The 11084-nt window shown below is 55.7% G+C and overlaps 1 protein-coding gene across 2 annotated transcripts; it reads left to right on the top strand.

The window, feature by feature from the left end:
• The first annotated feature begins 55 nt into the window (after nucleotides 1-55).
• Nucleotides 56-8266, top strand: STMN3 (stathmin-like 3). 2 transcript variants are annotated; one of them, XM_014532800.1, is made up of 5 exons: nucleotides 56-74; nucleotides 4990-5085; nucleotides 5317-5492; nucleotides 6749-6940; nucleotides 7366-8266. In XM_014532800.1, the coding sequence occupies exons 2-5, from the start codon at nucleotides 5004-5006 to the stop codon at nucleotides 7423-7425; spliced, it is 510 nt and encodes a 169-aa protein (XP_014388286.1). In that variant the 5' UTR covers nucleotides 56-74; nucleotides 4990-5003; the 3' UTR covers nucleotides 7426-8266. The 2 variants fall into 2 exon arrangements, with proteins under 2 accessions (XP_014388286.1, XP_005885607.2); XM_005885545.2 differs by lacking the exon at nucleotides 56-74 and adding an exon at nucleotides 155-378.
• Nucleotides 8267-11084: the final 2818 nt, after the last annotated feature.

The following is an 11084-nucleotide window of genomic DNA, read 5'->3' on the forward strand; positions in this document are numbered from 1 at the left end:
TCTCTGCAGAGCTCAGCCCACCCGTGTGGGCCCGGCCTCCACCCCGGCCCTCCGCCCGCGACTCCAGTGCCCAGGTGACCCTGAGCACTCGCCTCCCACGCCGTCTGGGGGTCGGGTCCCTCTAGGCTTCCTCCGCACCTGCCTCTCGCTGACTTGCATGGAGATTGGGGACCAGCTTTGGGCAGAAAGCGTCCCTCCTCCAGCCAGGGCGGGTGGCCAGAGAGCTGCCCTGAGGGGCCCTGGTCCTGCTCCTCTCTGAGCCTGCGGGCGGGACCATGGCAGCCTCTTGTGGGGAGTACTTCTCAGCGTTTTCTCTCGCTCACCCTCCTTAGTGGTGAAAACCCTGCTCAATAGGCCTCCTCCCCCTCCATCTGACAGGTAAGCAGCTGAAAAACCTCACCTTCCATGGCTGCCAGAGCTGTGCACAGACACCCTCTGACCCCAGAGCCCCCTGACCCCAGCCCTTTCTCGTTGCCAGATGTTGGGGCACCGCTGACCCTTGCTTGGTCCCTGGCGGAGGCCCGGGCCTGGGCTTTCCTGTTCTGCCGTCAGCGCCACCCTTGATAGAGTGTAGCTACAGGTGCGCTCACCACCAGCGCCTCCAGCCTTCAGCACTAGAGAGCAGGGCAGCCTGGCCCAGAGGGGGTTGCGTGAGGCCCCCAGTCAGTGTGGCCAAAATCGGGTTAAGTGAACTCCAGCTGTGGCTTCTCTGTGAAAGACATTGCTGACCTGACCGCAGCGCTGGCCTCCCGCTCACATGCACAGGTGGCTCTGCCTGGTCCCAGCGACCAGGGTGAAGAGTTGTCATCTGCAGGGGCCTCGCGGCCGCCACAAGGTTGATCATAGCTTTCTCTTCCTGTGCAGACAGAAAGCTCCCATCCCCGGCCCTTACGGCCACCTCTTCTGGCCAGTGTCGGTCTCAGGCACACGGCTCTCACAGGCTTGCAGACTCCTGCTCACTCCGCCTGATACAGTTCCTCAGGCGTGAGGTCTCCTGCCTGCTACTGAGCTCCTGGGCCTCTGTTCCCGTCTGGGGGGATGATAATGACAGCACCTCCCCTAGGCTTGTTCTGAGGATCGAATGAGATATTTCAGGACAGGCACTTGGCCTGATGCCTGGCAAGAGGAGAATGCCCCTCCATGTCAAGTAGTGTGACTGTTGTGGCCACATTTCCCAGTTTCCTGCCCAGAGAAAGGTGATTACACCAAGTCCCCCCATGTTGGGCTCCTGGCACTGTTGGAGGCAACTCTGACAGGTTAGAGAGGGGCAGCTTGGTGGCAACAAGTTCCACCTGTTGGGGAACAGTTAGCAGCAGCCCCCAGGGCCCTTCTAGGGGTGAGTGGGCATCTGTGGGCCACCTGGCCTCCCAGTTCTCCCCATGAGGCTCCCAACAAGAAAGTGCCATCAGAGACCTGGGCTTGTGACCAGGCTCTGATCCTGGCATGCTGTGTGACTTTGGGTGGGCCACTTGCCCTCTCTGGGCCTCCTTTTCCTCTGTACAAATGAGGCTGACAAAGGTGTCTGCCTGGCTGGCGGGTCTTGAGGGTCAGTTGGGAGAATGGGTGGGATTTCCCCCTCCATAGGCACTGGTGTTGTTGTTACCATGTGGCTACGTGCTGATCTGGTGCCTTCTAAATCTTGCTCATCTGGGGTCTAGCCATCCAAAGCCCAATATGCATTTTATCAAATTTAACATTTGATATGAAGAGGAAGAGGGAGATGAAATCAATCCAGGTCATGGCAGAGGTTTGTTTGTATGACTTCCTGAAGCCAGGGATATGGAGGGAAGAGAAGGGTGCTGGTGAAGGGGAGACAAGGCCTGGTGCCTCCTGACCTCGAGGGGCTTCTGAGCTTGAGCTATGTCTGTGGAGGGGTGTCCTGGATGGGTCTGAGTCTTTATCTCTTCCCTCTGCAATGAGACATGACCTTTAAGCCCCTCCAGCTCTGAAAATACAGGTGTAACCTCCTGTCTTGCATGAGGCTAAGCTGGCCTCGTTCTCCAATTCCCCACGTGCTGGCCAGTCCCCTCTGCATGCAGCCAGACCACAGAGCAGGGCTCACTCTCAAGTCCCTTCCCACTTGGCTTCATGAGGATCAGTTGACTGGAAAGGACTGGGATACACCAACCTGGGGAATCACCATGACCATCAGACACTGAGCTGTGTCCCTGTTCGAAGCTGTAGGACACAGTCCCTCCATTCCCAGGTGGACACTCATCCCCTGGGCACGGCTGTGACCTATGAGAGCTCTGACCTGTCTCCAGCCCCCAGTCCCTGTCCTCTCCCTCCTGACATTGCAGCGCTCATGCCTGCCCATGCTCCCCGTCCTGCTCCCTGAATTGCTGCCAGCCGCCCCCCATGCTGAGGTGACAGTGACCTGAAAGGAAGCACCCTCTGGCATTTGTTCATGAACTTGTTCCTTCTCTTTAATGAATCTGCAGCTCCTTTTCCTGAGAAAATTTCAGGCTCAAGGCAGAGAGGAGCCAGAGCAGCTGTGAGGCCCCAGGCTCCTGGCCTGTAACATACACCCGGTACACACAGGTTCTGAAAGCTCAGGATGGGAGACTGTGTGTGTGTGCCGGGTGGCAGGCACTGGCAGGGTCACACAGAGTCCCCTCCTTCCTGTTCTCTCCCAGGCCCAGGGGTGCCTCCTGATCCAGGCCTCTCCGGAGACCCTCCCCTTCTTTCCTTCTGAGCTCAGGGCTGGCTACTCCCAGCCTCTCCCAGACCGCTGTGCCTGGTGAGCCAGCTCTGCCTGGTCACATGTGCTGTGAGGTACCCCTCTGCCTCCTCTTTGAAATGAACTTTTAACAACACATACATGTGATACATGAATAGACAAGTCAGACCAAAATCCCCATTGAGCCCCCCACCACCCTCCTGGAGACAATGAGTAAGGTGTGTTTGCCCCACGCCCTCCAGGCGCCCAAGGCTTTCTATGATGAGGTCCATGAGTCCTTCGTGGTCCCCTCACAGCCTCTGGGGCTCTCTCCAGAAGAGTCTAGGCCAGCGGTTCTCAACCTGTGGGTCGCGACCCCTTTGGGGGTCAAACGACCCTTTCACAGGGGTCGCCTAAGACTATCAGAAAACACATATATAATTACATATTGTTTTGTGATTAATCACTATGCTTTAATTATGTTCAATTTGTAACAATGAAATTGGGGGTCACCACGACATGAGGAACTGTATTAAAGGGTCGCGGCATTAGGAAGGTTGAGAACCACCGATCTAGGCCATCAGGGTATTCTGATCAAATAACCTCATTCCCTGTGCTGGCTGTGGGAGGACCTGCTCCCCAGGAGCTATTCCCTCAGACCAGGGTCTGATTGTTTCTATCCTGTGCCCTGTTTCAACACCAACACTCTTCTCACTTTTCTGTTAACTCAGTTTCAAAACATCTTGTGTGAAATTTTTAAAAAATATTTTTATTGATTTCAGAGAGAAGGGAGAGGGAGAGAGAGAGAAACATCAATGATGAGAGAGAATCCTTGATCAGCTACCTCCTGCACACCCCACATGGGGGATCAAGCCTGCATGGTTGAACCATGACCCCTTGGTTCATAGGTCGACGCTCAACCACTGAGCCATGCAAGCCAGGCATCTTGTGTGAAATTTTTTTTAAAATATATTTTATTGATTTTTTGCAGAGAGGAAGGGAGAGGGATACAGAGTTAGAAACATTGATGAGAGAGAAACATCGATTCAGCTGCCTCTTGCACGCCTCCTACTGGGGATGTGCCCGCAACCCAGGTACATGCCCTTGACTGGAATCGAACCTGGGACCCTTCAGTCTGCAGGCCGACGCTCTATCCGCTGAGCCAAACCAGTTAGGGCCTTGTGTGAAATTTGATCAGAAAGTTTCTTGTCCATCTAAACCCTTGTCCAAATGTTGGTGTGTCCTTGGAGAGTGCTTAGGGGACTGTGCATCCTTTCCTTCATGGAAGCCAGACTCCCTCTCCCTGGAGTATGTCTCTGGTGTCACAAGGGTCTCTGAGCCTCCTAGACTTCAGGACTTGCTGGAGTGGCGATAAGAACACAGACCACCTGGAATTGTGCTTGAGGAGGTTTGGGAAAGTCACTGGAGTCACCTGGGCCCAGCGTCATCTTGGCTGAGTGGGGTGATAGTATTGGGCTTGCAAGATTAACTAATGTGTCTACTTTGAGGCCTGGCTTGCCATGAACACACCACAAATAACTCAATTATTTCCATTCCAAGAGTGGGCACTTCCCCTTTCCCAACAGGGCTCAGGCTCAACTCTTTTTCTGTCTGGGAGGTGATAACTCCTACTTGAGGGCACTGGCTCTGCAAAGCTAAAGGGTGGGCTGTGGTGCTGAACGGACAGCTCCCGTCCTGTTGGCCCTAGATGGGCAACCAGAGCATCTGGTGAGGCCCGGGTTTAATGGAGTGACCACAATACTGTCAGGGTAAGTGGAGGAGGCAGAGATAAGGAAGTCTGTGGGCTTCACCCAAGAGTATAAGCTCCACTTCAGTGCCAGCCCAGTCCTGAGTGGTTAATGTTGTCTACCCCAGGGGGCAAGTCCTGAAAAGGGGAAGTGGTATGGGGGGTGAGTAGAGGGAGTGAGAGTTGGGAAAATACAACAGTGACAAAGAATCAGAGACACAGAAATATAAGAAGAGAGATAGTGACAGAGAGCCAGAAAGACAGAGGGATGAATGGAGACACAGAGGGAGGGAGGGAGTGATCCAAAGAAAGAACAAGAGACAGAGACACAGCAATGCAGAGAGGGAGCCTGACAGACCAGGGCTGAGTGACAGGATCAGAGAGAACAATGCAGGTGACCCACAGGGAGGCGTGTCCAAGGAAAGACAGCAGGTGGGGAGGGAGAGAAGAGATGTAGAGAGTCAGATGTGGGAACAGAGAGAGCCAGATGACAGGCTCCCAGATAGATGCACCAGAGGGAGGAGCCATGGGGGGAGATGGGGCAGGGGAGGGCGGGGCTGCTCACCCGGCCTCCCACCCACAGCCTACAAGGAGAAGATGAAGGAGCTGTCAGTGCTGTCGCTCATCTGCTCCTGCTTCTACTCACAGCCACACCCCAACACCATCTACCAGTATGGGGGTGAGTGTGCCCACTCCCCATCCTGTGGCCTTTTGACCCCCTGGCTTGGCTGGCTTCTGGAGAGGGGTTTTGGGGAGAGGGGCTGGTTAGGGACTCAGGCCTGCAGGCCCTCCATGAGCAGCCACACCCTCTGGCTCAGGCCTCGAATTGGATGTGTGCTGGGAACCAGCCCCTTCACCCACCCCCTCTTGGCTGACCTTCCTGAAGCCCCAGTCTGATCTTGCCCTGCAGACATGGAGGTGAAGCAGCTGGACAAGAGGGCCTCTGGCCAGAGCTTTGAGGTCATCCTCAAGTCCCCTTCTGACTTGTCACCAGAGAGCCCTGTGCTCTCATCCCCCCCCAAGAGGAAGGACACCTCCCTGGAGGAGCTGCAGAAGCGGCTGGAGGCAGCTGAGGAGCGGAGGAAGGTAAGGACCCCACATCTGGTCTGATGAAGGTAGCCAGGAGGTCTTGCTGGCCATGGACATGGTCCCCAAGGTTCAGGGTGCTCCAAACCACTGCTTGGTGGTTGGCCTGGGGTGGAGAGTCCCATGGTTTCCTGGATCTCCTCCTGAGAGGTCAGCATGGGATGGGGGAGGAAGGATCCCCAACGGCAGTCAGCTGGAGGGAGACAGTAACCAGACACTGTTGCAGGGCCTTGGCCATGGGCAGGAGGGTCTGGTGGTGGCCCTGGGATGTGAGGCTGGACTGGCACCCTTCTCCTGGGCAAGGGCATGAGAAGGAAGGGCCTCCATGTGCTGGGGGCTGCACAACTAGACCTGTTGGGGGTTCAAGGGCTCTGGGAGAAGTGGGGAGTGAGCCTAGACCCCTCCCTGCCCCTTCACCTCACACCAGCCCTTCTGAGGCTGAAACACACAGAAGAGGAATTGCTCTCAGGAGTGTGTCCTGGTACCCAAGCTCACAGCACAGGGGCAATGGCTCCATCTCCCTCACAGCAGGTCCCGTGAGACCTGAGATACCCGGAGTGACTGGCCTGTGGGAGGCTGAGGGCTCTAATTACCCCTGGGAGCTCAGGCTGTCCTTGGGGGCCACTGGGCAGCCCCTCCCCCAGCAGGGCCCCACACTGTGACACCAGCAGCCCAGGCTCCTCTCTCCAACTTAGCCTCTCCCCACATCCCTGGGAGCCGGCCACACTCTTAGCACCTTAGGAAGCTCAGCACCTGGCCTGTACCAAACGGCTACTTTGTGCTCAGTGGTCAGAGGTTTGAGGAAGAGACAGGAAGGCTCAGTGATGGCCCACAAGTTTAGATTCCCTTTGCTCCTCAGCACTCTCCCAGCGCACCGCGGGCTTGGGCTTGGAGCGAGAAGAACGGAGGCTGCCTTGCCTAGGGCGCCCTCGGCCTAGCAGGCTAGCAGGGAGGGGGCAGCTCTGTGGCCAGGGGCCAGGGACAGAACGACGAGGTCTCTTGGGGCCTCGGAGCTTTCAGCGCTCAGGTCCCCGGAAGGCAGGCAAACCAGGAAGGAGGTCACCCTCCCCGAATCAGGACCGTGTAGGCGTGAGCTCCGCGAAGATGTGTGTCTTGAGGGCAGCAGGGCAGGGTGACGGGAGGGGTTGACGGGCCCTGGCGGGTCAGATGGCAGCGTCGGGGGCCAGGACGGGGGCGGGGGTCTGAGCTGCGGGCGGAGCCCGGCCGCGCTCCACGCCCTCCAACGCGCCGCACAGACGCAGGAGGCGCAGGTGCTGAAGCAGCTGGCGGAGCGGCGCGAGCACGAGCGGGAGGTGCTGCACAAGGCGCTGGAGGAGAACAACAACTTCAGCCGCCTGGCGGAGGAGAAGCTCAACTACAAGATGGAGCTCAGCAAGGAGATCCGCGAGGCGCACCTGGCGGCGCTGCGCGAGCGGCTGCGCGAGAAGGTGCGCGCCCGGGCGGGGCGGGACCCCAGGCAGAGAGTGGGGGCCGCGGGATGGGTTCACCCGGCATTTGGGGGCACCTCCAGCAGTGGGCGAATGGAGAGCCATCATCTGGTCCTGCTGGGACACAGTCGATAGCGCAGTAATGAACGGACAGGCGTCACCTTTGAAGTGCTCTGAAGCAGCGCATCCGGATGTGAGCTAGGAGACGGGCGGAGCTGCTTTGGGTTGGGGGCCAGGGAAGTCCCCAAGGAGCCCCATCCTTTGGCGGGTTCCTGCCCAATGCACCACCAGCGCCCCCACCGCCGGGTCCGTGCTTGGGGCCAGCCCAGGATGAGGCGAGGCCCTGACACTGCGGAGGGTGGGGAGGGGTGGGGTGGGGTGCGGGAGCAGGACCCCAGCTCACCCCCCCGCCTCGTCCCCCGCAGGAGCTGCATGCCGCCGAGGTGCGCAGGAACAAGGAGCAGCGAGAGGAGATGTCCGGCTAAGGGGCTTTGAACACCACAGCGCCTGGATCCTGAGCCGAGACAAGAACACATTCGGGTTTTGTTTTTGTTTTGTTCAGCTCTGTCTAGATGAACATTTTGTTCCCGCTCCTCCCCTCTCCTCCCACACTCCCAGCTTTATGCTTCTCTTTCCGCACTCTGAGCTGTCCAGTCCCGGGGCAGCCGCTGGCCACGGCTCTCCTTGGAGGAGTCACGGGCGGGGTGGGGGTGGGGCACAAGGTCCCTCAGTTCAGGCACCAGGCCGGGTGGTGGCCGGGTCCCCCCTTGGCCCTCCTCTTAGTGGATGTGATGGGACCAGCAGTGGTGGCAGGAACATGTAGGGCTTTATGCTGGGCAGTCCCACCCCTCCGCTGGGCACTGGCGGCAGGGTCCCTGCTGACCATCCTCTTGGTGGAGAGCAGGAGGGGACAGACTACAAGTCCTTGCAGGACCCAGAGCCGGTGCCTCAGATACCAGGTGGTTGCAGCCCCCAGAGCCCAGCTTCCTTCCTGCAGAAATGAATGGGGGCCCAGCCAGGGATCAGGGTGGAAGCTGATCCCCGGGGCTTAGGGGGAGGTAGGGACCCAGGCCTCCTCGTCCCCATCGAGATAGCCTCCGAGGAGGGATAAGCGAGAAGTGAGCCCAGCAATGTCCGCCTGCAGCTTTGGTGGGACTCAGAGGGGTGTGGAAAGGGAGCTGAAGGCGGAGTTTCTTTTAGCTGCGGCAGCTCTCATCGCGGAAGCCTAGTGTAAATGCACCCATCTCATCCTGTAGTGAAAGTGAACTTAAAAACTAAATCAAATGAGCAATTAAAGAAAAAACAAACTTGTGTGTTTAAGAAACAGTTGCACCGTCCCAGTGTCCTGCGTCTGTGGGTGGGAAATAGGCTTCGAGCTACAGCCTGTGTATGAAGGAGCTGCAACTCCCATGGAAGCCTGTTATCAAGCTTGTTTTACCACAATTAGGAGTAGTTCTAGTGACAATGGCAATGTTAAGAAATGAGTGTGTAAATGACACACAGCCCGTTTCCCCTTCAGAGCCCGGGAGCAAGGGGGTGGGGCCCTGGTGGCTGCTGGCCATGTCGGCACTCTGCCTGCATCTCCACAAGTGTCACCTCAGTGGCTGCACAATCACCTATTTATGGATCTACTAGGACTTTTGAGAAAACTTCTCCAACTTTTAGGTTTCAGGGACCCTTTACAATCTTAAAAATTCATGGAGAACCTCCAAAGAGCTTTGTTGATGTGGGTTATATGAATCAACAGCTGTCACATTAGGAATTAGAACTCAAATTTAAAAAAATATTAACTCATTTAGAAATGACCCACCCAGGGACTCTTTCCCCCTCCCCACGTGGGAGTCTGTACTTGTTCAATAAATTTTTCCCTTTGCTGTACCAAAAAAAAAAAGAAAAAGAAAAAAAAGATATACCATTACTTTTAGCATAACACTTTATATATATATATATTTTATTGATTTTTTACAGAGAGGAAGGGAGAAGGATAGAGAGCCAGAAACATCGATGAGAGAGAAACATCGATCAGCTGCCTCCTGCATACCCCCTACTGGGGATGTGCCCACAACCAAGGTACATGCCCTTGACCGGAATCGAACCCGGGACCCTTGAGTCCGCAGGCCGACGCTCTATCCGCTGAGCCAAACTGGCTAGGGCTAGCATAACACTTTAAAATAAAAACAATGAAAAAAATAACTGGAACGGTTGAAGTATATGAAAAAACCTGGCTTCATGGAGATCAATGGCTGTTGGAAAAGGAATGGGTATTTTAATACTCATTCCTTAATACCAAACTGAAGCTTGATGAGGGGTAGTTTCTTAAAAGTTGGCTGCAATGTGAACTCAAAACCAACCTGAGCTTTCCTTGCTCTTACATCAGCCGCCTAGTTTGTCACGTCCTTGACTCAGTCTTTACCCATGGGTGGGACTCTGGGGCCAGAGCAGAGCTCAGGGCCTGTATGGCTGCGGAGGGAGGGGACAGGATTGGGTGAGCTGGGCCTGCCTTGTCCTGCTTCGTCTGGTCTGGAGCCTGAGTAGAGGGTGGGCAAGGCAACCCCATGGCATCCTGGGGCCTGGTGATGACCTCCTGGTCTGCCTCTCCAGAGTCCAGGTGTTCTCAGGAGAGGGTCTAAAGGCAGTGACCTGCATGACACTGAGTTTTCCTCTCCCCTGCAAAAAACCCAGAGTGAAAGCTCCCTCCCCGTGGGACCCAGGATGGGCATCTCCCATGAGTGCTCCTGAAGAGAAATCAGCACCCCCATGGCCCAGGATGAACTAATCCATCCTGCCAGCCAAGCAGAGCCCAGTGCTGTAGTCTAGCTCTTTTGGAGACAGAAGAGGTGAGGTCAGGGTCAGATGCTAGGCCTGAGTTCATGCTGCAGTGGAAACATGGAGGCCGGGAGGCCGAAGCTCACCCGTCACGGAGAGCAGGGGGTGCCTGGTGCAAGCATGATGTCGCTGGCAGCGCTCTCCTGGTGGCACGCTCGCCTGATTCCTGACACCAGTGCCCTTCTGGGCCTTCTTTGTTGATTTTATTGGCATTTGTGTCCAGAATGTGAAGATGGGAACTCAAATAATGGACCTAGACTGTGCACATCTGCTCAGATAACAGGCTCAATAGTTTAATCTTTAAGAAGAAAGACTTTTTCCATCAGTGGCTTGAGTACACTCTACATTATTGAAAACATGAAAGTGCAACTCTCCTAATGATAACATCACTGAAATGAAGTTTGCTTGAAAACCTCCCATTCTGGGAAATGGCCTTCAGTTGTCTTCCTGCTGAAGAATAAACATGGGTTTACAACTTGGTCCTAAACAAGACATCAGTTTCCTGCCCATTTCCGGAGGCAGTTTTTTAGAAACTGCTAGCACGAAAAGCAGTGATACTGAACAGCTCAGGTGTGCCTGCCCTGCTCTGAGAACAGCCAGCCTCGGCCACCCGCTGGGCTACCCTGACAGCTGGAGCCAGGGAGACTAAGGAATGTGCAGGACACCGGAAGTCCTCAGGCCAAGGGCAGGTAGCTTCATAACTGCCCGGGCTCGGGGGAGGGCAGGTGAATCCCACTAGCCGCCACCCTGGGGCCCCACTGCAACTTTCACACAGCAAGGCCGATTGCACCTGCTCACAAGTCACAGGAACACCGCAAAACCAGAGTGATGCCTACCTCCTTCCCTTCCGGACCCCGAGAGGACGAATGAAATTCTCAGAGCATCCCTAACCCTACATCTGTGGGTCTTTTATGGCTCAGCTATAACTGAGGAACTGCATTGTAATTTATTTAAAAAATATGTTATTAAATTTTAAACAATAAATAAAAAATAAAAATGTTATTAATTTTAGAGAAAGGGCGAGGGAGAGGTAGAAACATGGATGAGAGAGAAAAATTGATTGGCTGCCTCTTGCACTCCCTCCACTGGGAATGGAGCCTGCAGCCTGGGTCTGTGCCGCCTAGAAATGGTGCATGGGAGCGGCCGGGCTGAACTCTAATAAAATAAATGAGCTCGTGCTGCCAGGGGCCAACACTCACAAGAACACGGTATGGCACCGTCCTGCCGCCGTCACGGCGCTTCCTACGGCTGCCTTCAGCAGGACCGCGGCGGGAGGAGGAGGAGCCAGGCTGACGTTTGGGAGCAGGCCCTCCCGGGA

The sequence above is a fragment of the Myotis brandtii genome, unplaced genomic scaffold, assembly GCF_000412655.1.
Source record: "Myotis brandtii unplaced genomic scaffold, ASM41265v1 scaffold915, whole genome shotgun sequence".
NCBI classification, from domain to species: domain Eukaryota; kingdom Metazoa; phylum Chordata; class Mammalia; order Chiroptera; family Vespertilionidae; genus Myotis; species Myotis brandtii.

Coding starts and splice junctions, on each gene's coding strand:
- STMN3 (XM_014532800.1), top strand. CDS start 5,004: ATGAAGGAGCTGTCAGTGCTGTCGCTCATCTGCTCCTGCTTCTACTCA. Junction 5,493..6,748: donor CAGCTGAGGAGCGGAGGAAG/GTAAGGACCCCA, acceptor CGCGCCGCACAG/ACGCAGGAGGCGCAGGTGCT. Junction 6,941..7,365: donor GCGAGCGGCTGCGCGAGAAG/GTGCGCGCCCGG, acceptor CGTCCCCCGCAG/GAGCTGCATGCCGCCGAGGT.